This window comes from Lactuca saligna, chromosome 3 (assembly GCF_052625555.1).
Source record: "Lactuca saligna cultivar CGN05327 chromosome 3, ASM5262555v1, whole genome shotgun sequence".
NCBI lineage: Eukaryota > Viridiplantae > Streptophyta > Magnoliopsida > Asterales > Asteraceae > Lactuca > Lactuca saligna.
In genome coordinates, this window is record NC_136419.1 from 10,816,176 (window position 1) to 10,838,909 (window position 22,734).

At 33.2% G+C, this 22,734-nt stretch overlaps 3 protein-coding genes and 1 pseudogene across 4 annotated transcripts; all 4 read left to right on the forward strand.

The window, feature by feature from the left end:
* The first annotated feature begins 1,032 nt into the window (after positions 1 to 1,032).
* LOC145034443 (UDP-glucose 4-epimerase GEPI48-like) lies at positions 1,033 to 4,314 on the forward strand. The gene is made up of 9 exons (XM_078982859.1): positions 1,033 to 1,361; positions 2,073 to 2,122; positions 2,207 to 2,342; positions 2,433 to 2,534; positions 2,630 to 2,857; positions 3,151 to 3,229; positions 3,323 to 3,405; positions 3,636 to 3,727; positions 3,871 to 4,314. Exons 1-9 carry the CDS (start codon positions 1,173 to 1,175, stop codon positions 3,992 to 3,994), a joined length of 1,083 nt encoding a protein of 360 aa, XP_078838985.1. The 5' UTR covers positions 1,033 to 1,172; the 3' UTR covers positions 3,995 to 4,314.
* A 980-nt stretch (positions 4,315 to 5,294) lies between these two features.
* Positions 5,295 to 9,282, forward strand: LOC145034444 (dynamin-related protein 5A-like). The gene is made up of 16 exons (XM_078982860.1): positions 5,295 to 5,428; positions 5,846 to 5,909; positions 5,997 to 6,101; positions 6,218 to 6,319; positions 6,407 to 6,457; positions 6,548 to 6,609; positions 6,701 to 6,791; positions 6,871 to 6,935; positions 7,024 to 7,218; positions 7,291 to 7,410; positions 7,490 to 7,560; positions 7,701 to 7,926; positions 8,017 to 8,067; positions 8,154 to 8,382; positions 8,678 to 8,817; positions 8,981 to 9,282. Exons 1-16 carry the CDS (start codon positions 5,300 to 5,302, stop codon positions 9,101 to 9,103), a joined length of 1,824 nt encoding a protein of 607 aa, XP_078838986.1. The 5' UTR covers positions 5,295 to 5,299; the 3' UTR covers positions 9,104 to 9,282.
* Positions 9,283 to 9,603: 321 nt separating this feature from the next.
* On the forward strand, positions 9,604 to 13,927 carry LOC145034445 (origin of replication complex subunit 4-like). Its single transcript, XM_078982861.1, has 17 exons — positions 9,604 to 9,894; positions 10,022 to 10,283; positions 10,459 to 10,549; positions 10,630 to 10,686; positions 10,828 to 10,875; positions 11,452 to 11,502; positions 11,584 to 11,627; positions 11,884 to 11,947; positions 12,097 to 12,183; positions 12,337 to 12,428; positions 12,541 to 12,622; positions 12,717 to 12,802; positions 12,902 to 13,011; positions 13,082 to 13,174; positions 13,241 to 13,311; positions 13,388 to 13,528; positions 13,703 to 13,927. The coding sequence occupies exons 2-17, from the start codon at positions 10,168 to 10,170 to the stop codon at positions 13,736 to 13,738; spliced, it is 1,269 nt and encodes a 422-aa protein (XP_078838987.1). The 5' UTR covers positions 9,604 to 9,894; positions 10,022 to 10,167; the 3' UTR covers positions 13,739 to 13,927.
* Positions 13,928 to 16,670: 2,743 nt separating this feature from the next.
* LOC145035185 (sucrose-phosphatase 2-like) lies at positions 16,671 to 21,366 on the forward strand (annotated as a pseudogene). The gene is made up of 7 exons (XR_013678331.1): positions 16,671 to 16,691; positions 16,870 to 16,969; positions 17,502 to 17,974; positions 18,320 to 19,915; positions 20,099 to 20,727; positions 20,846 to 20,934; positions 21,034 to 21,366. The product of XR_013678331.1 is annotated as a sucrose-phosphatase 2-like (transcript).
* Positions 21,367 to 22,734: the final 1,368 nt, after the last annotated feature.

The window sequence follows — 22,734 nt, forward strand, 5'->3', positions numbered from 1 at the left end:
TTTTCATTCACCTTATAAAACCGGTGGGTATCACAACACACCTCACCACACCCACCACAATACATATTTTTATGCATAAAGTACCACCTTTGAGGGTTATACCGTGCAGTGAAACCATAATGCATGACAAACTTACTACAGTGGAGCAAGGAGGTCAGTGCAATGTTGACCGCACACCGCAATGCCACATCAAATACCGCAGTGTGTGGTATCATGTGCATAGAGGGGCCTAAATTAAAGACTCATTAATTTCGTTTGTTTATTTGTTGAATTATTTATTTAAATTTAAAAGAAAAAAACTCTTTAATTTTCATAATTCAATATTTTTTCATTTTTTTTATTAATTCAAACCTCTTAATAGTTAGACCTTTATATTTTAACGTTTTTTTTTTTAAATAAGTTCATGTAACTTTGTATTTAACTTTTTTTTTTTAAATAAATTAATGTAAAACAACTAATTATAGGTTATCTGAAACCAATCGTTATAATCATTTTATTTAACAAATAAGACGAAGCATCAATTACATCATTTAAAAATTTATAATAAATTATATTTACGTTATGGCTCTTTCACATTCTAATTTGCATAATAGTTAGCTTATCATAAAAATATATAATTCGGTAATTAAAATGTATTATACAATGTGAGTAGCCAAATAAATATAAATAGATATTAATAACAATACAATATTTTTTTTTCCTGTACCACGTTAGTATTTTTCCACATATACACAACTTTAATCCAGTGATATCTGACCACGTGTCGTCCCGTAGCAAGTATCCTCCCCCAATTGGGATCGTGAAAGACATTAAAGAAACCCTAATTAAAATTTGCATTCTCCCATATGTGTCCCACTCGTTTCAATGCCAACAGTATATATACTACATGGACTTCATCACGTCAAACCCACCTGTTTGTAAATAATGTTAAAAGCTTAAACACTCGTCTGATTCAATTCTCCTCTCTGTCAAAACCAACATACCTAATATTCTTTCTTTTTCTTCGTCTCCACAGATCCTTATAATCATATTAGCCACTTTAAATTGTACATAAAAGCTTCGTTTTTTCTATACATAAAGAGAGAAGGAGAGCTTTTTTGGGGGTTGAATCGCTTCCTGCTGTTGAATTTTGTTTGGGTAGCGGTTCCATTTATAGAAAAGTTTGAATTACGATGGGGCCGCCTCTGTGCGTATTGGTGACCGGTGGTGCTGGGTATATAGGGAGCCATACTGTGCTGCAGTTATTATTGGAAGGTTACAAGACGGTGGTTGTTGATAATTTTGATAATTCGTCTCATGTTGCTATCCATCGAGTTCAGAAACTCGCCGGTGATTATGGACGTAACCTGTCTTTTCACAAGGTTAAAATTCTTTCTGGCCCCTTTTCATATTCCACGTTCGTGGATAATTCTTCCCGAGTTTTTAAAAGATTCGGTGTTTAATTTCAGTCTATTATTTGCTTGCATGTGCGATTTGTTGGGTTTTGAATTAAACAGTTGATTGACTAGGTTCTTTACTGGATTGAAAATCGACAGTTTTACCCTTAGAATTTTGCGATACCTTCCTTTCAGAATTGATTTTGTATCCGACAAGTCAATTATTAGATGTAATTGAGGGACTTTATGTCCTCGTTTATTTGATTGTAGTCCTTTTCAAAAAAATAAAATAAAAATATCCAGTAAATAATCGAGTTAGGGTTTTTCACTTAGATGTATTTACTTTACTATCGTGAGTGTTGAATTGTTAGGTAGCCAAATTAAGTTGTGATTCAGGTAATGCCTTTTTAGAAGTTGATTGATGGTACAGTTTAGGTTTAGTTAGGAGTTCCAACTATGTTGGTGGCAAGTCTACATCCAACTGAAAAAGCTGGTTAAAAAATTTATTGTTAGAGCACCTCAGTTTATCTTTTTTATTTTTTTTTATTTTTTATCCTTATGTTTTTTCTTCTGAGCAAACTGCAAAACAATTATTTTTACAGCAACCCCTTACCTGGTCCACACCACCATAAATTATGCTTTTTTTTTTTTTTTTTTTTTAATATCAAAGATTCTAATGTTTCTTCTTCACCACAGATTGACATCCGTAATAAGCCTGCATTGGAGGAACTTTTTAAATCAACAAAGTAAGTTTTCCTTTATATCTATTGGATTTTTATTTGTTAAAGTTCTTGCCAAGTGTACGAAATTTGATTATGATATCCATGCAGGTTTGATTCTGTTATTCATTTTTCTGGATTGAAGGCAGTTGGTGAAAGTGTGAAGAAGCCCTTGATGTATTATGATAACAATATCATTGGCACTTTAACTCTATTGCAAGTTATGAATGCCCATGGATGCAAGAAGGTATGATACCCCTTTATTATTATTACACTCAAATCTGACAAAAGACATGAACACCCTCCTGATTGCATAATCTGTTATGAAACATTTCAGCTAGTGTTTTCATCATCAGCCACTGTTTATGGATGGCCAAAGGAGGTACCATGCACTGAAGATTTTCCTTTATCTGCAGCCAATCCATATGGAAGAACCAAGGTATGATGATTATCAAATAATATCAAGTGCTCATTTTTTAAGTGCTTGCTTACATTACAAGTAAATACTAATGGAATGAATGAATGTCCCTTCAGCTGATGATTGAGGAGATGTGTCGTGACATATATGCTTCAGATTGTAAGTGGAAAATTATTCTGTTGAGGTATTTCAACCCAGTTGGGGCCCACCCTAGTGGTGATATTGGTGAGGATCCTCGTGGGGTTCCAAACAATCTCATGCCATTTGTCCAGCAAGTAGCAGTTGGAAGGCTACCTACACTTACAGTCTTTGGAACTGACTACTCCACCAAAGATGGAACAGGGGTATGTATGTATGTTACTTTAATGTTTCTACTCTTTTCATTATTCTCAATCTTTCATTTCTATTTCAGTAAAGATTTATGCTTTCTGCATCTATCTATACTTTGGCTTGGTTTCTTTTTGTGTTGTATGCTCTGTTTCATAAACCTTGAAACATTGTGTCTACTATGCAATTATTGGGAAATGTTGGAATTTGACATTACCTTATTTGAGGCTCTACTGAGTTTTCCTCCTGTTGTTGTTGTTTGTTGGGAATTATGATGTTGATATTTACATTTTCAATCCTCAAATTTCAGGTACGTGATTACATCCATGTTGTAGATTTAGCAGATGGGCACACTGCTGCTTTGAAGAAACTCTCGGACCCTAAAATAGGTGTGTATCTCTTTCTGATTGCAGATGACATTTTGTAGTTTTGGAAATTTTGTTTGTTTTTGACATTAAATCAAACCATTATCTGTTTTTTAGGCTGTGAAGTCTACAACTTAGGAACTGGTAAAGGCACATCTGTGTTGGAGATGGTAGCAGCTTTTGAAAAGGCATCAGGAAAGGTATTACAGTTACAATCTTGAAAATATGTTATCAAGTTTCTATCCAATCTATTTGTTTATTTTAAGAAAATCTACCCAATTATAGCAATCTTATCCAAATCCCAACAGTTTTCACTGCTATAATGATAATAAAACCGAAAGTAGAATGGTGTAGATAACAGGGAAGATTTTGAATAATGAGAATATTTTATGTGTAGAAAGGCTTACATGTAATGTTTGTGTTTGTCCAGCGAATTCCTATAGTGACAGCTGGGCGTCGACCTGGCGATGCTGAGGTGGTATATGCATCAACAGAGAAAGCAGAACGCGAATTGAACTGGAAGTAAGTAGTGATCATCTTATTTTTACTGCTAATATGAATGAAACATAGACATGATGTGAATGTGATGTCACCTTAAATCGTGCCTACGAAAAGTCAAAAAAGATAATAATTTATTTATGGTTATGGTTAATTGGTTATTGCAGGCCAAAGTATGGGATAGATGAGATGTGCAGAGATCAGTGGAATTGGGCCAGCAAGAACCCGTATGGTTATCTAACCAAAGATGAAGATGAAGCCAAAGCCAAATCCAAATCCAAAGAAAAGTAACATAGCTTTTGCACTTAATAGTTACTATTTAATTAGGTTTAGTCGTATCAGCTTTTCTTTCTTTCTTTCTTCTGTAAGTAATTACTAGTTGGTTGGTTGGTTGGTTGGTTTTTTTTTAATGGTTTTTGTCATAGAAGTTAAGTTAAGGTAGCCTGGCTAACGCAGTAAGTAAAACTTGGTAAAAAAAAGTCCATTATCTCGTACAAATAGATGGGTTTCTAGTTTCTTGTATATGGAATATTTATGGTATTTGTGTAGCAGTGGGTAGGGATATGGTGTCGTTTCTTTTATTCGTTATATTAAAAAATGTTTTCAGTAAAGATTTATGCTTTCTGTATCTGTACTTCCGTTACCTCTTTTGGGTTGCTTTTTTTTTTTTTGCAATCTTATATATGTTGTGTTTTATGGTTTTTCCACACAAGGATGGTGTCTTTTTGCATCAAGATTCACGATCATTGTTTGTTAATTAATAAGCATGATATCTTAACTAAGAGGTTAAGTTAGGTTGGCTCTTTTTATGTTTTTGATGTATAGATTTGCTGGAATATACCAGACAAATACTGTGTTCCGATTCTAAATAAAAATAGATTGGCCGATCTGATTTGTTTTAAGCCATGGTTGGACTATCATCTAATTAAAATATATTCCAAATCAGTGGGGTTTCCAAAGTGGTATAAAACGCGTTGACACTTGAAACATCAACATCAAACTAAATGAAAAGCTACATGCACGTCAATACAAGTAATCTATAGAATATGAGTAATATAAACACTTTCGAAACAAATAAAACTATAAACAAACAACAAAGAGGACAAATATTTGTAGACTTTGACTTCATAAATAACTTATATAATATACTCTTTGTTAATGTATGGGTGCTTACAAATCTAGTCCCTATAATATATATGTTTGTAATTCGTTCTATAAAACAATTACTCGTATAATCTAAATAGATTTTTGAAGTTTCCTTATTGACGAACGCAAAGCTATTGAGAAATTGATCATCCTTAAAATAAAATGGACACCTCTCAAAAACTTCAAACTTTGACCAAATAGCAAACTTACGGAAGAAGGAGAGTGTACCAAACTTATGGAAGAAGGAATGTGTGTGGACTGTGGAATAGAAAAAAATTTAAATTTATGAAAACAATGCAATTGGGGTCCATTTGTCAAGGTCTCGTTATGCTTAAAGTCAACACTTTTGCGATCGACTCTCGTGTATATATACAATACAAATCCTCTTCCTGTTGAAACAAGTCTCTCTCTCTCTCTCTCTCTCTCTCTCTCTCTCTCTCTCTCATATCAATGGAGAATTTGATAAGCTTAGTGAACAAATTACAACGAGCATGCACAGCATTGGGTGATCACGGAGAAGCGAGTTCATTGCCAACTCTTTGGGACTCTTTGCCTTCCATCGCTGTTGTTGGTGGTCAGGTTATCTTCTAATTAATTCCATCTCTTTTATACTTTTCCTTTATATCTGTGAATTTCATCAGATACACATCTTAGATTTAGCTCATAATTATAAATGCAGAATAATCAGTAAAGATTCTTGCTTTCAGTCTAGAGACGCAAGCACCCATAAATAAATGTATGCATTCATGCATGTGTCTCAACAGAATCAGCTTTTTCAACCGACTAAATGAAGAAGAATCAAGAATGTGTCTATATCTGTTACACCCAATTTCCTTTGTGCCCCTTATTGAATCGAATACCCATCTTTCATGTGCATGTGTAGGAAGTAGAATTTTACATCTTCAGATGAGCAACTATGCGTATCATACAACGAAGTTTCTATCTTTTTTATGGGTTTGTTTTGTATTCACTTGATTCGTTGTCTAATTTTGACAGAGTTCTGGGAAATCTTCAGTTTTGGAAAGTATTGTTGGCAAAGACTTCTTGCCAAGAGGATCAGGTATGTCAATGTCATATCATCCTTATTCATTTGACAATAATTTGAATCAAAAAATGATGATCGATGTGTTATGATTGCTATATCCAGGAATCGTTACTAGGCGCCCACTGGTTTTGCAGCTTCATAAGATAGATCAAGGCAAAGAATATGCAGAATTCCTCCACCTTCCATCAAAAAAGTTTCATGATTTTGGTATCATCAACTGCCATTATTAATCTCAATTGTTTCCTTCATGCGTACTGATCATGGTTTTGTTAGATAAGTAGTGACATAATTAATTGTGGTGATCTTATAATTACAATGTGTAGCTGCTGTAAGGAAAGAGATTTCAGATGAGACAGATCGTGAAACAGGGCAAAATAAACAAATTTCAAGTGTTCCCATTCATCTTAGCATCTATTCTCCAAATGGTAATTTATAACATTCGATGTATACAAAACTAGTATTAGGCCTTCAATGAATTCTGAATATTTTAATGAAATCATTGATCTCAACAGTGGTGAACTTGACTTTGGTTGATCTTCCTGGACTCACAAAAGTTGCAGTTGGTAAATGAAGCAGATATTTCATTACTTTTTAATGGAATCAACAGTCATGAAATGAGCTCCTCCTAATTTAAATCTTGAATGAATATGTAGATGGTCAATCTGAAAGCATTGTACAAGAGATTGAGGATATGCTCCGTGCCTATATTCAAAAGGTTGACTATATTATAATCTTGGATGACTATTAAATGACTACACACTCTTGGGTTTCTTTCTGTTAATGGAATCTAAAATTTCTTGATGCAGCCAAACTGCATTATTTTGGCTATTTCACCTGCTAATCAAGATCTGGCCACATCAGATGCGATCAAAATGTCGCGTGAAGTGGACCCCACAGGTACCAGAATGCATTTAAATTCTCAAACTTCAGTCTCTAAAACACTTTTGATTGCTTAAGATTTGAATTGCCACTTTAGGAGAAAGAACTATTGGAGTCTTGACCAAAATTGATTTGATGGATAAGGGTACTGATGCAGTGGATGTAAGTTAATCTGCTGAATGATATCTTAAGTGTTCTTGGTGGGGTTCATCATCATCATCTTATCTATGTTTTATTGTTTTTGTTTTAGATCTTAGAAGGAAAATCATACCGGCTAAAGTTTCCATGGGTTGGGATTGTTAATCGTTCACAACAAGATATAAACAAACAGGTTGATATGACTTCTGCTAGACGTAGGGAGCGAGAATACTTCTCCAACAGCAGAGACTACAAACACCTGGCTCCAAGAATGGGGTCTGAATATCTTGCAAAGATGCTTTCAAAGGTATAGTTAGTTAATCATTTAAGATGCTAAAACCATGTGTTGTTGAAAGATGACTTGATTTACTCTCATCAGCATTTAGAAGGCGTGATCAAATCAAGAATCCCAGGCATACAGTCTCTAATCAGCAAAACGGTTGCTGATCTTGAAGCTGAACTTAGTCATCTTGGAAAGCCTATTTCTACTGATGCTGGTGTAAGTCTTGTGTGTGTATGTATGAAGGTGCACCTAATAGATCTTGATGTTTATATATGCATGGTTAAAAATATTGCAGGGGAAGTTGCTTCTGATAATGGATATTTGTCGGGATTTTGATCAAATATACAAAGAGCATCTGAATGGAATGTAAGGATGCGATCCTCAACCACTGCCTTTAGTTAAATGGGTGGAATGCAAAAAAATAATAAGAATAATAACAATGAAAGTACATTACCTTAATTAGAAAAAAAGTTGAAAGTAGAATGCTGTTATTTGTTGTTGTGCAGGCGATCCGGGGGAGATAAAATATACCATGTTTTTGAAAGGCAGCTTCCTGCTGCTCTTAAGAAGTTGCAGTTTGAGCAACAATTGTCAATGGAAAACATCAAGAAACTGATCACAGAAGCTGATGGATATCAACCACATCTCATAGCCCCTGAGCAAGGATACCGTCACATTATTGAGTCTTCATTAACCACCATCAAAGGCCCTGCTGAGGCCTCAGTCAACGCGGTATTTCTTTTTCAAAAGAAAATACTAATAGCATTCTTACTTCTTGAAAAAAAAAAAAAAAAAAAAAAAACTAACTTTTCAACATTTTAGGTTGATATCATACTCAAGGAGCTGGTTCGCAAGGCCATCAGCGAGACCATGGTGGGTTAATGGGTTTTATCATATGTTTGGTTTCTTGAAAAAGTTTTTTTTTTTTAAATAAATAAATAATTTGATTGGCTGTTTAGGAGTTGAAGCAGTATCCAAGTTTGAGAAAGGAAGTGGAGGGGGCTGCGAATGAGTCACTTTCAAGAATGAAGAAAGAAAGTAGGAAATCGACACTTATGTTGGTTGATATGGAATGTTGTTACTTGACGGCTGATTTCTTCCGGAACCTTCCGCAAGAATTCGAGAAGGGTGGAAACCCGACACAGTCCATTTTTGATAGATACAATGATTCGTACCTTAGACGAATTGGTAAGCTACTTGTTTTATCATTTTCATTTTGTAGGTCTCGATAAGGGTCAAATTCAAGAAATAGCAACGTACTTTTAACTGCTTTACTTTCATTTGTTTCGATTACACAACATTGTACTCTGAACAATCTACCGAATTTATGGCAATGTCATCCAAATACAAAACAGTTTTCACTCTTTTAATTGGGTAGATATTTTGAAATATAATGTCTTACCAAGAGAAAGGTACATTTCTATAATTAACCCTATATTTTACAACAAATGTTCAACTAAATCATATTATGTATCGAAAACAGGAGCAACAGTGTTGCAGTATGTGAATATGGTTCTTGCAGGCCTGGTGAACTCGGTTCCAAAGTCGGTGGTTCATTGTCAAGTGCGTGAAGCCAAACGCAGTCTTCTTGACCATTTTTTTGCAGAGTTAGGTCGAAAAACCGTAAGTTACTAGTCATTTGGTTATGTTTTTTTAGTAACAATAACATATTTATAAAAACAACTTCTTTAGTTACTTTGTAAGTCATCCGTGACTGTGTTTTCAAATTTCAACACCAATGGGTATGTGTATTAAATATTAATATGAATGGTTTATAATTATGCAGCCAATTCAGTTATCAAAGTTATTGGATGAAGATCCAGCGATCATGGAGAGGCGTTCGTCACTAGCAAAGAGATTAGAGTTATATAAAAGTGCACAAATGGAGATTAGTAGTGTTTCATGGTGATGAGGAGAAAAAACCATGAAAACTTGGTTATTTGTGTCTCTGAGTTTTTTGGATTCATATATTCGTTAAGTACACAGTTTAGCAGTGGATTAATTTTCACCAGTTGCAAAGCGCAAAGTGCGATGTAATATGGTTTTCCATTTGCAATATTAATTGTGAAGTTGTATTGGATATGATACAAAAAGGCATTAATGATAATGTGTATTCCTCCACAACATGTTTTCTTGTATGTTCTCTGTCGTTCTTAGGAAAACAAAAACAAAAGAATATTTTTCTGGTTTTCTAAGATAAGTTTCCGCAAATAATTATGTGACTAATAGAGCATTGATTTTATAATCTAAAATATATTTAATAAAATTAATTTTCAACGAAAATACAAGTTTATACTTTATAGTTTATACTTTATACAGTCCATTGAAATGGGCCTTATTTATGGATTTTACTGAAAAAAAATTGCTGTTAAATCTTTGGGTCCCGGCCCAAGGAAAAAACCGGAAACCGCTTTCTCTGTCTCTTTCCTCCCTCCGCCGGACCGCCGCCCCTATTGCTCGGCGCCTCCGCCATCAAGCCTGTCTCGCTGACCGTCTCCACTCTCCAATATCGTCTTTGACTCTTCGAATTCGGCTTCAGTTTTCTCTTCTGTTCAGTGTTCATCCATCGACCATCATTGCTGCGGCGACATACATTGTAAATCCCTCGTTCTTCCAATCACCCCCGTTACTCCTTAATTCCATAATCTCTACTCGATAACTCCATTCCTTCAAGCCTATACGTCCGTAACAAAATCTCAGGTAACTGTTTAATCTCTGCATCTCTGAATGTCTTTTACAAGTTTTTACCGGCCTGTCAACTTGTTTGGAAATAGAATAGTCGTTTCAGTTTGGATTCTGTAAATATCTAATAAGATGGGCCCAACAGGTTATCAAGCCCACAACTACATTATAACCCGGCCTTACAACTTACACAGGCAAACTCTTTCCCGCCATTTTCCTCTGTCACCGCCCTTTATATATATTCTCACACCGGATTCTTAGTAGAAGTCCACCGGAGAGAAAAGTGTACGGATGAGCCCAATGGGTCGGGGAACAGCAGAGGAAGCGCTAGTCCTTCTTCGTAGAAGACTATGTGATCCCAATTTCATCTTCTCCCTCTTCTCCCATTCTTCCGATAGCAACTACAGGTTCGGTTGATGGTTATTCGAATGTTCTCTCTCTCTCTCTCTCTCTCTCTATATATATATATATATATATATATATATATATATATATATATTCCAATTATATACACGTGAATACTATAATCTCTCTATACATCTTCTCCATTTGTGACGTATTTAATCTCTGAACAAATTTCAGCAAGTTGAAGTTTATCGTATCAAGTTCGGTAACTGAGGCCTGTAACAATTCGATTCTGCTTCTGGGTCCTCGAGGATGCGGCAAAGTTGCGGTATAATACCCAGTTTCTGTGTAATTACTTGGATTTTTTTTGTAGTATTTACTGTGATTTTTTATTGATTATGTAATTAGGTGTTGGATCTTGTTCTAGAGGATTTGCTGAAAGAATATCCTGAAATGATCTCAGTGGTATATATATGTTTTTATCCATTCAAAAATATTTTGTTTTCGTCTATTAGTTCTGATACGCTCTATACCTGTTGTTTTAGGTCTAACTGATTTCAGGCAGAATGATTAAAGTCTAATTAGCTTGTTGTGTGATTGTTGTAGATTAAACTAAATGGGCTTTTGCACTGTGATGATAATTGTGCTCTAAAGGTGAAATTTCCAAATTCATTTTCCTTTTACCTTTGAAAGTTATATTCTGCCCTTGTAGCCTTTATGACTTCCCAAAAATGCTTTTTATTTGTGATATATAATTTAGGATGAGATGGATAAACAAGAACTTTAATAACATGATAGCCGACTTAATGGCCTCCCCTCACTCTTTCTGTATGTTGTCTATCTGTTCTACACACAACATCTCTAAAGGAACACCATAAGTTTTAATCCTCACACAATCTTCATTCAAGCAGAAGTAAACTCAACAAAAGAAGTTGATGACTTGTTTTGATATGATCTTTTCCATGTAGTTGTTCATATATATGCCAAGCTTCAATATTTTATCAAATTGTTTATGATCATGGGATATAGTAATCCACAACAGATATTCATAGGATCATGATTCAGAAACTCTTCACTCTACATAGGTGTTTACGTAGTGTATAATACTCCATTTGTTATGGCTCATGTCTTCAATGTATTTACATCAACACAAGTGGTCCATTTGTCATTTTATCACGTCTTTTTCTCAGATTTTTTTCTTAATTTGAGTTTAATTCATGTCCATTTCAGGAAATTGCTAGACAATTATGTATTGAGCATGAACTGATGTTTTCCAAAATGGTACAACCCCTACCCCTGGTTAATGATACGTATTCTAAACAGAATTAAGTAGGAGTTGTTCACCTTGTGATTGTATTGCAGGCGTCATTTGATGATAATTCTCAGTTCATGATTGCCATGTTGAGGTCAGTGTCTATCTATTTTCACATTCCCCATATGAGTAATTTCTTTAAATGTGTATTCCCCCTGTCCTATGTATATTGTAAACCTTATTTTGTCATCATCAGAGGGCATTTAAGACTCATGATTTATATCCATGCATATCATATGTGCATAGTGAGATTTTCATGGGATGGAGGGAGTAGTTTTGTTAACTTGTAAGTTTCAGTTGGTAGCAAAGTGTTCTACTGTTCTCTATTTGATTATGATTTCCATTACCAGAGAATGTGGATTAGCTCACAAGACAGTGATCTTCATATTGGATGAGTTTGACCTATTTGCTCAGGTATGCTGATTGTATGTAATATATGGATTGTTATCTTTCATCCTCAAAGTGTGATATTTCTTGTTTTTCAACTACTCCTTTTGTCTTATATTTTACTAGTTCCCAAAAACTTTAGACTTATTTATGCGTGTGGGTCTGATTGATTGCAGGGTAAGCAAAGATTACTCTATAGCTTGTTAGATGCAATGCAGTCTGTAACTTCTCAAGCTGTTGTCATTGGTGTGAGTTGCAGATTGGTATGTTACAGATTTTACTCCATTAAAACTATTTTTTTATCATTAAGAATAAGATTTTGAAAAGTTTAAAGTTAGTTTTTGAAATAGTAAATATGACAAGTTGATTGAGACATTTCATCAAACACTTTGTGTGCGGATATCCGTACTTTACAGGATGCTGATCAGTTATTGGAAAAAAGAGTAAGATCTCGATTCTCACATCGGAAACTACTGTTTCATCCTCCCCCAAAGGATGATTTACAGAGGTGATCATTACACTTGTTGCTTTATCATTCAATCATTAGCATTTATTAGGTTGGGAGTTTGATAAAGTTACAAAAAAGTCTTTGCTTTGATGATTTTGAGTTCAACATGCAGATTGCTCAAACACATTCTACTATTGCCAACAGATTCATGCCTTCCTCATGACTATGCGACAGAATTCAATTCAAAAATTTCAGTATCCTTTTATATACTATTCATTCTCTTTTCATGTGACACAAAACTTAAAAGAACAATGAGATTTTCACAATTCCTTGACGTGTGTGTTACAGAACATATTAGCAGATAAAAGATTCATGGAAGTCATTGATACATTATCAGATTCCGATTCCACCTTCAGTAATTTCATCAGATTTCTGTAAGTGTATTGTTCTGAAGCTCTACATATTGCTATATGATTTTCTTCGAAAACTTGTGAAATTATCTCTGTTTTTTTTTTTTTTTTCTTTAACTTTAGGTTTTCAGCTGTAAGTTTGATGGATTTGAAATCTGGTTTGATGACGCTTGACAACTTCAAATCTGCACTTTCAAGCATCCAACGACAGCCAAAGTTGGATTGCTTAAAAGGTATGATTTCATATCTGTTTTCTTTCTTTTTTCATCTGTAGATTTAAGAAATTTGTTTTTTTGGTTGCAGATTGCTCAATTCTGGAATTTTATATAATGGTTTGCATGAGGAGGTTGGAAACCAAAGGACAGGAGCTGTATAACTTCAATTCTGTAATGAATGGTGAGCAGCCTGCAGTTTGTTTTTGCAAATTTCTTACATGATAAATCCTCCTTGTCCTCATGGCAGAGTACAAAAGTGTACATGATTCCTACCAGTTACAGACACATGATTACCATTCGCGTATTGTATGCTTAAGGGTGAGTTTCATCTTATTTTTCTTATAATAATAATATTAGTTTTTGAAAGGTATTTATGGAATGAAAAAATGTGCAGGCTTTCGAGCACCTTGTTGATCGACAGTTAATCGAGTTTGCAGATAGAGGACACAATCAGTCTATCGAGTTTCGTGCAGTGAAGCTTTTAATTTCATCCTTTGAACTTCATCAAGGATTGAAATCAAATCGCTTGTTACCAGTAAGCTATTTACCAATTTCATGTGATTATGGGCTGTGTTCTTTTATACATATAAGATGAGATGGATATGACCAACACCAACCAAACAGTTATATGTGGGATTTGTTGTTTGAATTAGAAGATGAGATGCCATGGTAACTAAACTAGAGTTTGGCTTATGAATGAATTGTGCAGGTAATCCTTCAGAAACTAATGGAATCAAAAAACTAAAGATTGGAATGAGTTGATGGAAGACATCAAATTAGTTTTTTTTAACACATGTTTAAGCTTTTGACTTCTGTTGTTGTATAGACTGGAATGCTGGTTTCCCTTGCAGCACGATAAGAATATAAGGGTTTGGAATTGTACAAGTGAATGTTCATTCTATATATTGAAATGGAGTGAAAAATTACATCATAACTCCTCGTTATTTGAGGAAAAGTCTTTAAGTTTACAATTCATTTGTAATTAGAAATTTTGTTTTCTAAGTAACTAGAAATGCATTATTGATTATAATTTCATAATCTTTTAGTATTATGGTAAATATTTATTTTTGAAAAAAAGTTCATTGTAATATTATATAAAATACAGGCAAAATATTGATAGCATTAACCTATAATATACTAAGTATACAAAATGGCCGTGTGATTTACTAAAAGTCATAACATTATTCCAACTTTGCAATCTGTTATAGACAGTCTTCCTAGTTTAATTTTTTCTGGGTTGGTTCCTTATACATCTAAAACGTCTATTTTACATTTTTTTTAATACATTTGATTTTTTTCAAATATTTATTTGTTTTATAATTTTTATCGAAATTTTGATTAACATAAAATATAAGAATAGCCTAGAACCCTAATATGAATTTTGTCTTCGTCAATCCCCTTTAAGGATGTTGATGTTAAGATTGAAGATCAATCCACCACCATTCCTTTATCAATCGAACACAAGAAACATCATAGCTTCTAATCAAAACAAAAGAAACATCATCTATGATCAAAACTAACAATGTAAACAGTTTCATCAAGATATAGCTTATTTCAGTGTATAAAATCTTTTCAAAAGTTTTAATGAACATCATCCAAGTACATCTAATTATATATAAAACTATATATAAAAAAAACTATTAAACTATACTATATTATATTATTATATATATACATCAGTGCACAACACCACTACACCAGGACTCACATCACCACCGACAGATGCCAACACCGCCACTACTTTGAAAACAACACTTCACCTCCCTCTTCCATTTTTCACCGGAGATAGATCTCCATAGATGCCGTCAACATTCAAACGCATTCCATTTCATCGCTCCTTCCAACAAAAAGGTTTGATGCTATGTCCAGATCTCCTCCCGTAGGTACGTACATTTTCTTCCGCTTCAGTTTTCCTTGTAAAATTCCAACCTAATTACTTCATATTCCTTTGGTTCTGATGATGCGTTCATGTTTTTCTTGTTTCCTTGTAATATTCATATCCTCTACAGTCGACAAGGGCCTTGAATTCAACTCTACTTCATTACCTTAATTTCTCGTTCTCACATATTTGAAGGGTTAGATTGGTTCCTAGGTTCTTTTTTCGTTCTGGAAAGTATGAAGAATCATAATGATTCTGTATTGCATCGTAGAATCATAATAATATGCGAATTTGGGGTTCTTTATAGTCTTTTGACTATTTGAAAATCTCTCTACATTGTCGTATCCGATTTTGTCCAATTTGTCTCTTCTTTTGCCATTGGGACATCATTTTTATCACTTAGAACCCTTTCTAGGGCCTGAAAGGACAGTTTATCTCGTTCAAAACATAATATGCACCAACTTGGGACTTTTTGGGACAAGAAATGGTTTCATAAAACTAGCATGCAAGATCTACATCATACAAGCTTAAAGGTTGGAGCTTTTTACCTCCTGGAGCCTCTAGATCACAAAGAAACCTCAGATCTACAAGATTATCTTCCTTCTCCAACTTCTTGATGCAACACCTTCTTCTCCAACTACTTAAATCACACCCTTTTAGCTCACAGACTCAAGAAAGAGGTTAGGGTTTAGGGGAAAGGACTCAAAGTTATGGAGGCTGAGACGATGGATGGTTTTGAGCTTATAAGGATGTTTATATAGCACCCAAACCCTAAATATTAGGGTTTCCATCTGACGTGAGTATGCTTAGCGTACACAAGTGTACGCCGAGTGTACTAGGACACGCCTAGTACGCTCAACGTACCTTATGTACGCTTAGCGTACTCTCCCCGATCCTAATAGTTGCAACTTTATCCAATTTTGTAGAACTGTCAACTGTTACGTTTGTTCTCTTCTGTGTTCATGTTTAGGTTTAAGGAACTGTTGGCTAGGCTAGACACATATCAATATCCTTTTTTTTTTTTTTTTAATTTCCATTCACCTGGTGTTTTGGTTATTAAAAATGTCAAGAAAGAGGAAAACTCTTATTTTCATCGCTTACATTCTGATGCGAGTATAATCTGAGCTCTTGTCTTTTAATAAATTGACATTTTTATATTTTGATACTAACCAAGATTCGTAGATCTCTGACTTCTCTTGTTGATCATAAAGAAATTGTTACCATACAACTTGGTGTCTCAGTTATTGATATGTTTAATTACATTAGCTTTTTTTGGGAGACGCGATATGTATGAAAATGCATCATTAAGAAGGTATGTACAATGTTCCTTTTTTAAAGTTTGAAAGTTATGTGTGTTTTATTAGCCTAGCCCTATTTTACTTCATTTTCTTTTGCTTTGTAGTTTGTTCAAATTGATCATTCTCTACTGCATATTATCTAACATATCTAGACCAACAAGAAGATGATAAGGTTTAACAGTTGTAGATATGTCAATTCCATCTCATTTCAAATCTGAAATTGGAGTTACTGTTTTTAAAGGGCTAAATATTCGTTATCACTATTTCCTTCTAGGCCAAATTACGAAAAGCATCCATTTGGTAGTTGGAGTTACTGTTTTATCTGCCTATTTTACTTCATTTTCTTTTGTTTGAAGGGCTAAACATTCGATATCTCTATTTGCTTCTGTCCCTTGTGATGCACCATCTAAGTTATAGTTTCTGTCGTTTTTTTAATTTAATTTTATTTTATTTATTTATTTATCTTTTTCTGATTTGCAGCAATCAATCAACCGAGGTGACAAGATATTCTTATAAATGAGGTAACTAGAAGCAGGTTAATTCAACTTTTAATTAATCTTAAGAAAACATTAATTTTGAAATGTTTTTTTATCTGCTATTGTTTCTGATAGAATAAAAAATTGACTAATTTATATTGCAGTAAGACCAATGTAAACTTTATCATTCCTCACTGAGCCTTGGTTTAATTTTATTTTTTAGGCTAATAATGAAGATGAGACAAAAGGGAGTCGGTGCTTGTTCATCAATTTGAGTTTTGATTTTTCAGTTTTTGATGATTTTCAGTTGCTTCAAATTTGTGGTAGGTTGGTTTTCTGGGTAGATTAAAGGCTGTTATTGGATGGTTTACCTTACCAAATCGATTTAGTTGTTAAAAGACCCAAATACACTTATTACATATATACTAAAATAAAAAACCCAAAAATGATTATCATTTAAAATTTCAAGCTTATTCAACCTTTTTTTTATTGAGTTACATTCCATTTTCTGATAACCAAATGCATGAAAACATTTTACTTTAAGAAACCTGTCCAATTATATAGCAATGCCATACAACGATTTGCTGCTATAATTAGATGTAATTTTCAAAGTGTGATGTCCTGGTTAGTAAATATTTGTAAGTGTAATGCTATACAATGTCATGAGATTATCAATGTAGCCCTACACTACACTTTTCTGACGCCATTCAAATTCCTTTCTCTTTATCCATGTCCTTGTGAGTAATGAAGACACTTTCTAAAATACTGGTCAACCGAGGGGTGAGAAGTGAACATTTAAAAAATTTCTGACAAATTTAACTATTCACCAACTTCTTTTCTTTTTTTGTCAGTTAGATATCAAAATAATTTACTGTTTGGGGGGTGATGTTCAAAAAAAATGCTGGAATAGGACAAGCTTTAGCTTATCTGCATAAAAATTAAAGGGAGATGGTAAATTACCACAAAATACCCTTGCATGTGGACACTCAGGGAATGATGTCGAGCTTTTCACCATTCAAGATGTGCATGGTGTCATGGTGAATAATGCACAGGAAGAATTGTTGCGGTGGCATGCTGAAAATGCCAAAAATAACCCTAAAATCATTCATGCAAATGAAAAGTGGACATGCGGTATCATAGAAGTTATTGATCATTTCAAGTTGGGAACAAGTATATCATCTAGAGATGTAACAAATCTTTCAAATGTATATTTGGACTGTTTTGTCCCTGCAAATGAAGTAGTCAAAGTTAGCTTATTTTTGGAGAGGTGGCGACGTCTAGAAGTTGAAAATCCTGATGTCTTTTTGAGCAACCTCAAATCTGTATGTGTATGTTACTAAATTGTAAATTTACCGTTACATTCATAAATAAAACAAATTATAAGAATATTCGTCAATTTTAACATGCAGATAGGCAAAGGGTTAGTGTCTTAATACATTATATCTTTTTTTTTTTTGTTAAAACCCTTGAGTCATTCTATCCAGATTTGGTTCTTATTCCATTAAGCCCACTAAATAAAAAAGAAAGAAGCCCTTAATTCCTTTTTTTTTTACACATGGTTTCATATTTAATCCAACTTTTTTATGCAATTTGCTTCTGATGTGTTTGTTCATCCATCTGGTCTTGAGCTATGTCTTTATGATTGCATTGATAAACTAAAAGGATTGTTGTAGGGGCAAAAGGGGAAAGCAATATCGAGTTCGGGTTGATCAAGTTTTCCATCATGGATTTATTTAGACATGTGGCCTGTGAATTTCAAGCAATGGGAACAAACTGGTGAAGAAAAGCAGGGTTGTTTGTCAACATTTGTAGTTAGCTAAAAGTTAAAGGCTTTTAATTTTAAAGCTATCATTAATCACTTTATTATCCTTTAGTGTTTCTTGATGTGATGTGTTTTTGTTGGTTTTAGGGGGTGAAACCTGCAGAAGGATTGGATTTGATTCATTGCATCAGACATGGATCGATAACAACATACGGTATATGCGAAATGACTGGGTCTTCTAAGCTTGTATGTCATGCCCACCTTTTAAATATCTTGCATGAACAAGTTGCACATGGTGTATGAATGTACAAAATCTTCTCTTTTGTTGGATGTAACATTCTTAAAAAAAAACTTAACATGTACCTTAACAAACATTCTGCTTCTTGACTTGTGTATTAACAACCTTTATCCAATTCACATGAATTGCACTCAATAAAACTTTATAATTATATTCAAAATGACAAAGCAACAACTATTGCAAGTGGATTAGTTTACAATAAAAGATAACCCCACAATTAAAAAACATACTCCATTTATGAGATTTAGCTTTACTAATGTACTTTTCTTTTTACCAGCAATAGCAACATAGTTTCATTTTTCCCAAGAATAACAGTGAAGTTCATTTTATTATCTTACCGAAATCACATTTCGGGGGCCGTGCTTAGCACGACCCTTTTATCTTCACTAGTATTTATGTATGTATGCGTGTGTGTGTGTGTGTGTATATATATATATATATATATATATATATATATATATATATATATATATATATAGATAGATAGAGGAGTCAAGATCAAATAAGAAGAAATTTTTTGGTAGGAAGGTAAGAAGTTTTTTTTCTACATATTTTTTTCGCGAACAATCAAAATGAATCATTAGATGATTCATTTGTAAGATGATTCACAAGAAAAAATTCTCAAAAAAACATCTCGATGATTCATTTATACAATGATTTTGTTGTTATTCCCTAAAATTATCATAAAAATGATTTTTTTCTTAATTTACTTAAAAATGAATTATAAAGATGTTTTTTTGGAATTTTTTTTTGTTTACAAATGAATCATCTAGTGATTCATTTATTTTGTTCGTCAAAATATATATATATATATATATATATGTGTGTGTAGGAGTGAATATACCATTTATATAATATTAGGTACCGAATATTATACTAACTCGTTTCAAACAGCAAACAACTTCATAACCTTTTTGACTTTGCCTCTCTAATCTCCATGCGTACGATCGTCCCCCATCCCTCGATCAAAATTGGATTTTGCCACTTTCCTTCTGGACCTCTACCTAAATTTCATGAAAAAGCTAATCAGTCTAGATAACGTACATCCAAAAAAAACTGATTGCACACGGTTCTTTGGTTTGAGTTTTATGATCTTCGATGTTCATGCCGACCATGAGCCAACAACATTCAACAATTTCATTAGCACCGAGGGAGAGAACGACCATGTAGAACAAGTTTTTCGTTTTATTTCTCAGGTTCAACATCGAGGTTCGTCAATTTAATTGTGTTCACAAAGTTTCTTCATTTTTATGTTTCTCTGATTGTTATCTAAATCTCAGTAACAATCAAAGATTTTTTTTTTTTTTTTTTTTTTTTTTTTTTTTTTTCATATCTTACTAAAGTTTCTCCATTTTTAAGTTTATCAGATTGATAACTTTCTAGGTTTTCTAGGTCGTGTGATTTCGATTCAGATTTTGGGGTTTCAGTTTCACCTGCAATTGTCGTATATGCATCCCATCCACCAGGTGTTCGACATAATGCCTACATAGGGTGATATGAAAAATGGCTGAAATGGGTATTTCGAGTGAAGTGGCGACTGATTATTTACACAACAGGCAGAAATAGCACATTAAGAGTATAATAGATCATAATTATCATTAATTATAATCAGAAATTTATTCATCATTTTTATCATCAAATTTTAATAGATAGTCTATTATAATTGGAAATAAAATTGCTACAAGGAAGAATTATATCAAAATTGCTAACATATTACGCATATTAAAGTATGTTTTGATGTTCAACACTTCCTGTGAACTCAAAATGTCTGTATTATTGCTTAAATATTATGTTCAAATGGACCAATTCCTAATTTCCTATCAATCATGTACGGTGACCTGCTCCTGCTTCTTTTCACGGGAAACCAGATGCAGAGTAATGACAGATTTTGATTAAAAAAGCACACATATTATTTAGCCAAAATGATTTTATGCCTTATTGGGTATGCATTTTATAGACCTTACAGGGGTATTTATGTATTTTAAAGAGACGAGATTGAGAATGAGGGTCCCAAAAGCAATGTAAGTGTTAAAAATTGATCCAATTATTGTGAACTCTTTGATTGCATGTGTTATCATCTTGTCAAATACTTTTTTTTTTTTTTTTTTTTTTAAATTTTATTTGTGTTCTGTGATGCAGCTTCGGGATAGGAGATCATAAACCTTGAAGGCTGAAATATAATTTACTACGAGGGTCATACTTATGCGTAGGTGATATTTGTTGAACAGGTTGAAATGTGGTTGTATAATTCGTGTCAATTGCATTAATTTTTAGAAAGTGAAACATATTGGATTTATATTTATTTGTTTATTTTGTCATGTTTACAGTTTCTTGACACAATTATAGAGAATTGAAGGATGTCATAGGAATACCTCAAGAAGTGAAAAGGGAGATTTTGTTAAATTTAAATGAAGCTTCAACTATTGAACCTCCATAGGAGTGGGAAGCTCTGATACCAGAGCAAATTTTATTACAGTTGGCATCAGCTTACAAGATCAAGTTTATAGGCAAATGATTATTGATATATATTTACAAGCTTTTACATGAAATTTGTTTAGGTCTTAGCTTTATATAGTCATCAAATTTGTACAGGCATTCAAATCTTTGTGTGTATGCCACTTTATCAGAAAATTTGGCTATAAAAAAGATAAGTACCGTAATATTTTGGCTATAAAATGAAAAGTTGGTTGCTAATTCTACTAATAAATGTAAATTGTTATTTCTGTTGCAAACTCGATGATGTTTTAATAGATGTTAAACTGAAATCTTTAATTTTTGGTTAGTTTTGGGTTAATCTACACATAAGTTTGATCTTTTTTTCACCTTGTTGGATGATTTTGCCCCTGTCCAAAAGATGGTATGTAATCCCCAAGAACAAACCTAAAAAACAAGCATTAGAAACTTAAGGATATGGAAGTTCAACTCACAAACTTTATGAAAAAGATTTACTAAAATCAAATAAATCAACAATCAAATGGCAGAAATCATGAAAGATTTACTAAAATCAAAGAAACTCGTGTTATTGAAGATGTTTAAGAAACAAAAATAAGATTCTATAATAAATAAATCAACAAAAATAGGTTTTTATTTCTCACATTAACCCAGCAAACATATATTTTCTTACCATGATCATTGAAGTTTATTTTTCTAAGAGGCATGCTAGTAAAACAGTAACTGGAAAATGGAATAAAATTATTTTACAAAATGACTAACACAAATTGATGTGAAAAACATAAAACATGAAAGTAACTGGAATACATATGAAATTAGACCTATGCATTATTGACCTCTTTTGTTGATGAAAGCAGATAACAGGACTTGTCTCCAAGGTTGTGAGCTGCACATAACATAACCTTTTTATTTTTCAAAATTGACTATGAAACAATGAAACAAGAGTACCAAAATGAAAATAACTGTTAAAATAGATGAGGTGGTGAGAGAGTGAGGTTGGGGAATTTCGAATAGAGAGGAAAATACATAACTTGATTCATATCAAAAATGAAGAAAAAAAACTATTAAAATATACGAGATGGCATTTTGTCGAACACCTGGTGGGTATCCTTTACTGCATTTGCAAATAAATAAAATCTTGCACGTGATTTTCCAAAAGCAACCTAATATCAAAAAACCTTCACTAACCTAATGTGAAAAAAAAAAAAAAAAAAAAAAAAAAAATCTAAAACAAACCCGATAGCTTTTTTTGTTTTGCAGATTTGGTCAAGTTAAATTCCTACAAGCAAGGATTATTTTGTAGATTACTACTTACTAGAAAAAATGAACCAGATTCTCGTTAGGAAACCTCATTTTCAAAAAGATTTTGATTCTTAACCGTGACCAAGAAGGGGAAAAATTGATTGAGTAGAACACGGTGAGCCACAAGCCGATTGCATTTTGTTGAATTTTGTTGAATTGGAGCATCATAGATAAGTTTGAAATTAGTTTTCTTTCTTCAAAGCGTTGATACTGGAAGTATTCTGTTCAAAGAAGTTGATAATCATGGGAAGGAATCGATGTAAACCAGAAAAGAA

Coding starts and splice junctions, on each gene's coding strand:
- LOC145034445 (XM_078982861.1), top strand. CDS start 10,168: ATGAGCCCAATGGGTCGGGGAACAGCAGAGGAAGCGCTAGTCCTTCTT. Junction 10,876..11,451: donor ATGATAATTGTGCTCTAAAG/GTGAAATTTCCA, acceptor TGTCCATTTCAG/GAAATTGCTAGACAATTATG. Junction 13,529..13,702: donor AATCAAATCGCTTGTTACCA/GTAAGCTATTTA, acceptor TGAATTGTGCAG/GTAATCCTTCAGAAACTAAT.
- LOC145034444 (XM_078982860.1), top strand. CDS start 5,300: ATGGAGAATTTGATAAGCTTAGTGAACAAATTACAACGAGCATGCACA. Junction 7,561..7,700: donor AAAGAGCATCTGAATGGAAT/GTAAGGATGCGA, acceptor GTTGTTGTGCAG/GCGATCCGGGGGAGATAAAA. Junction 8,818..8,980: donor CAGAGTTAGGTCGAAAAACC/GTAAGTTACTAG, acceptor ATAATTATGCAG/CCAATTCAGTTATCAAAGTT.
- LOC145034443 (XM_078982859.1), top strand. CDS start 1,173: ATGGGGCCGCCTCTGTGCGTATTGGTGACCGGTGGTGCTGGGTATATA. Junction 2,123..2,206: donor GAACTTTTTAAATCAACAAA/GTAAGTTTTCCT, acceptor ATATCCATGCAG/GTTTGATTCTGTTATTCATT. Junction 3,230..3,322: donor ACTCTCGGACCCTAAAATAG/GTGTGTATCTCT, acceptor TCTGTTTTTTAG/GCTGTGAAGTCTACAACTTA.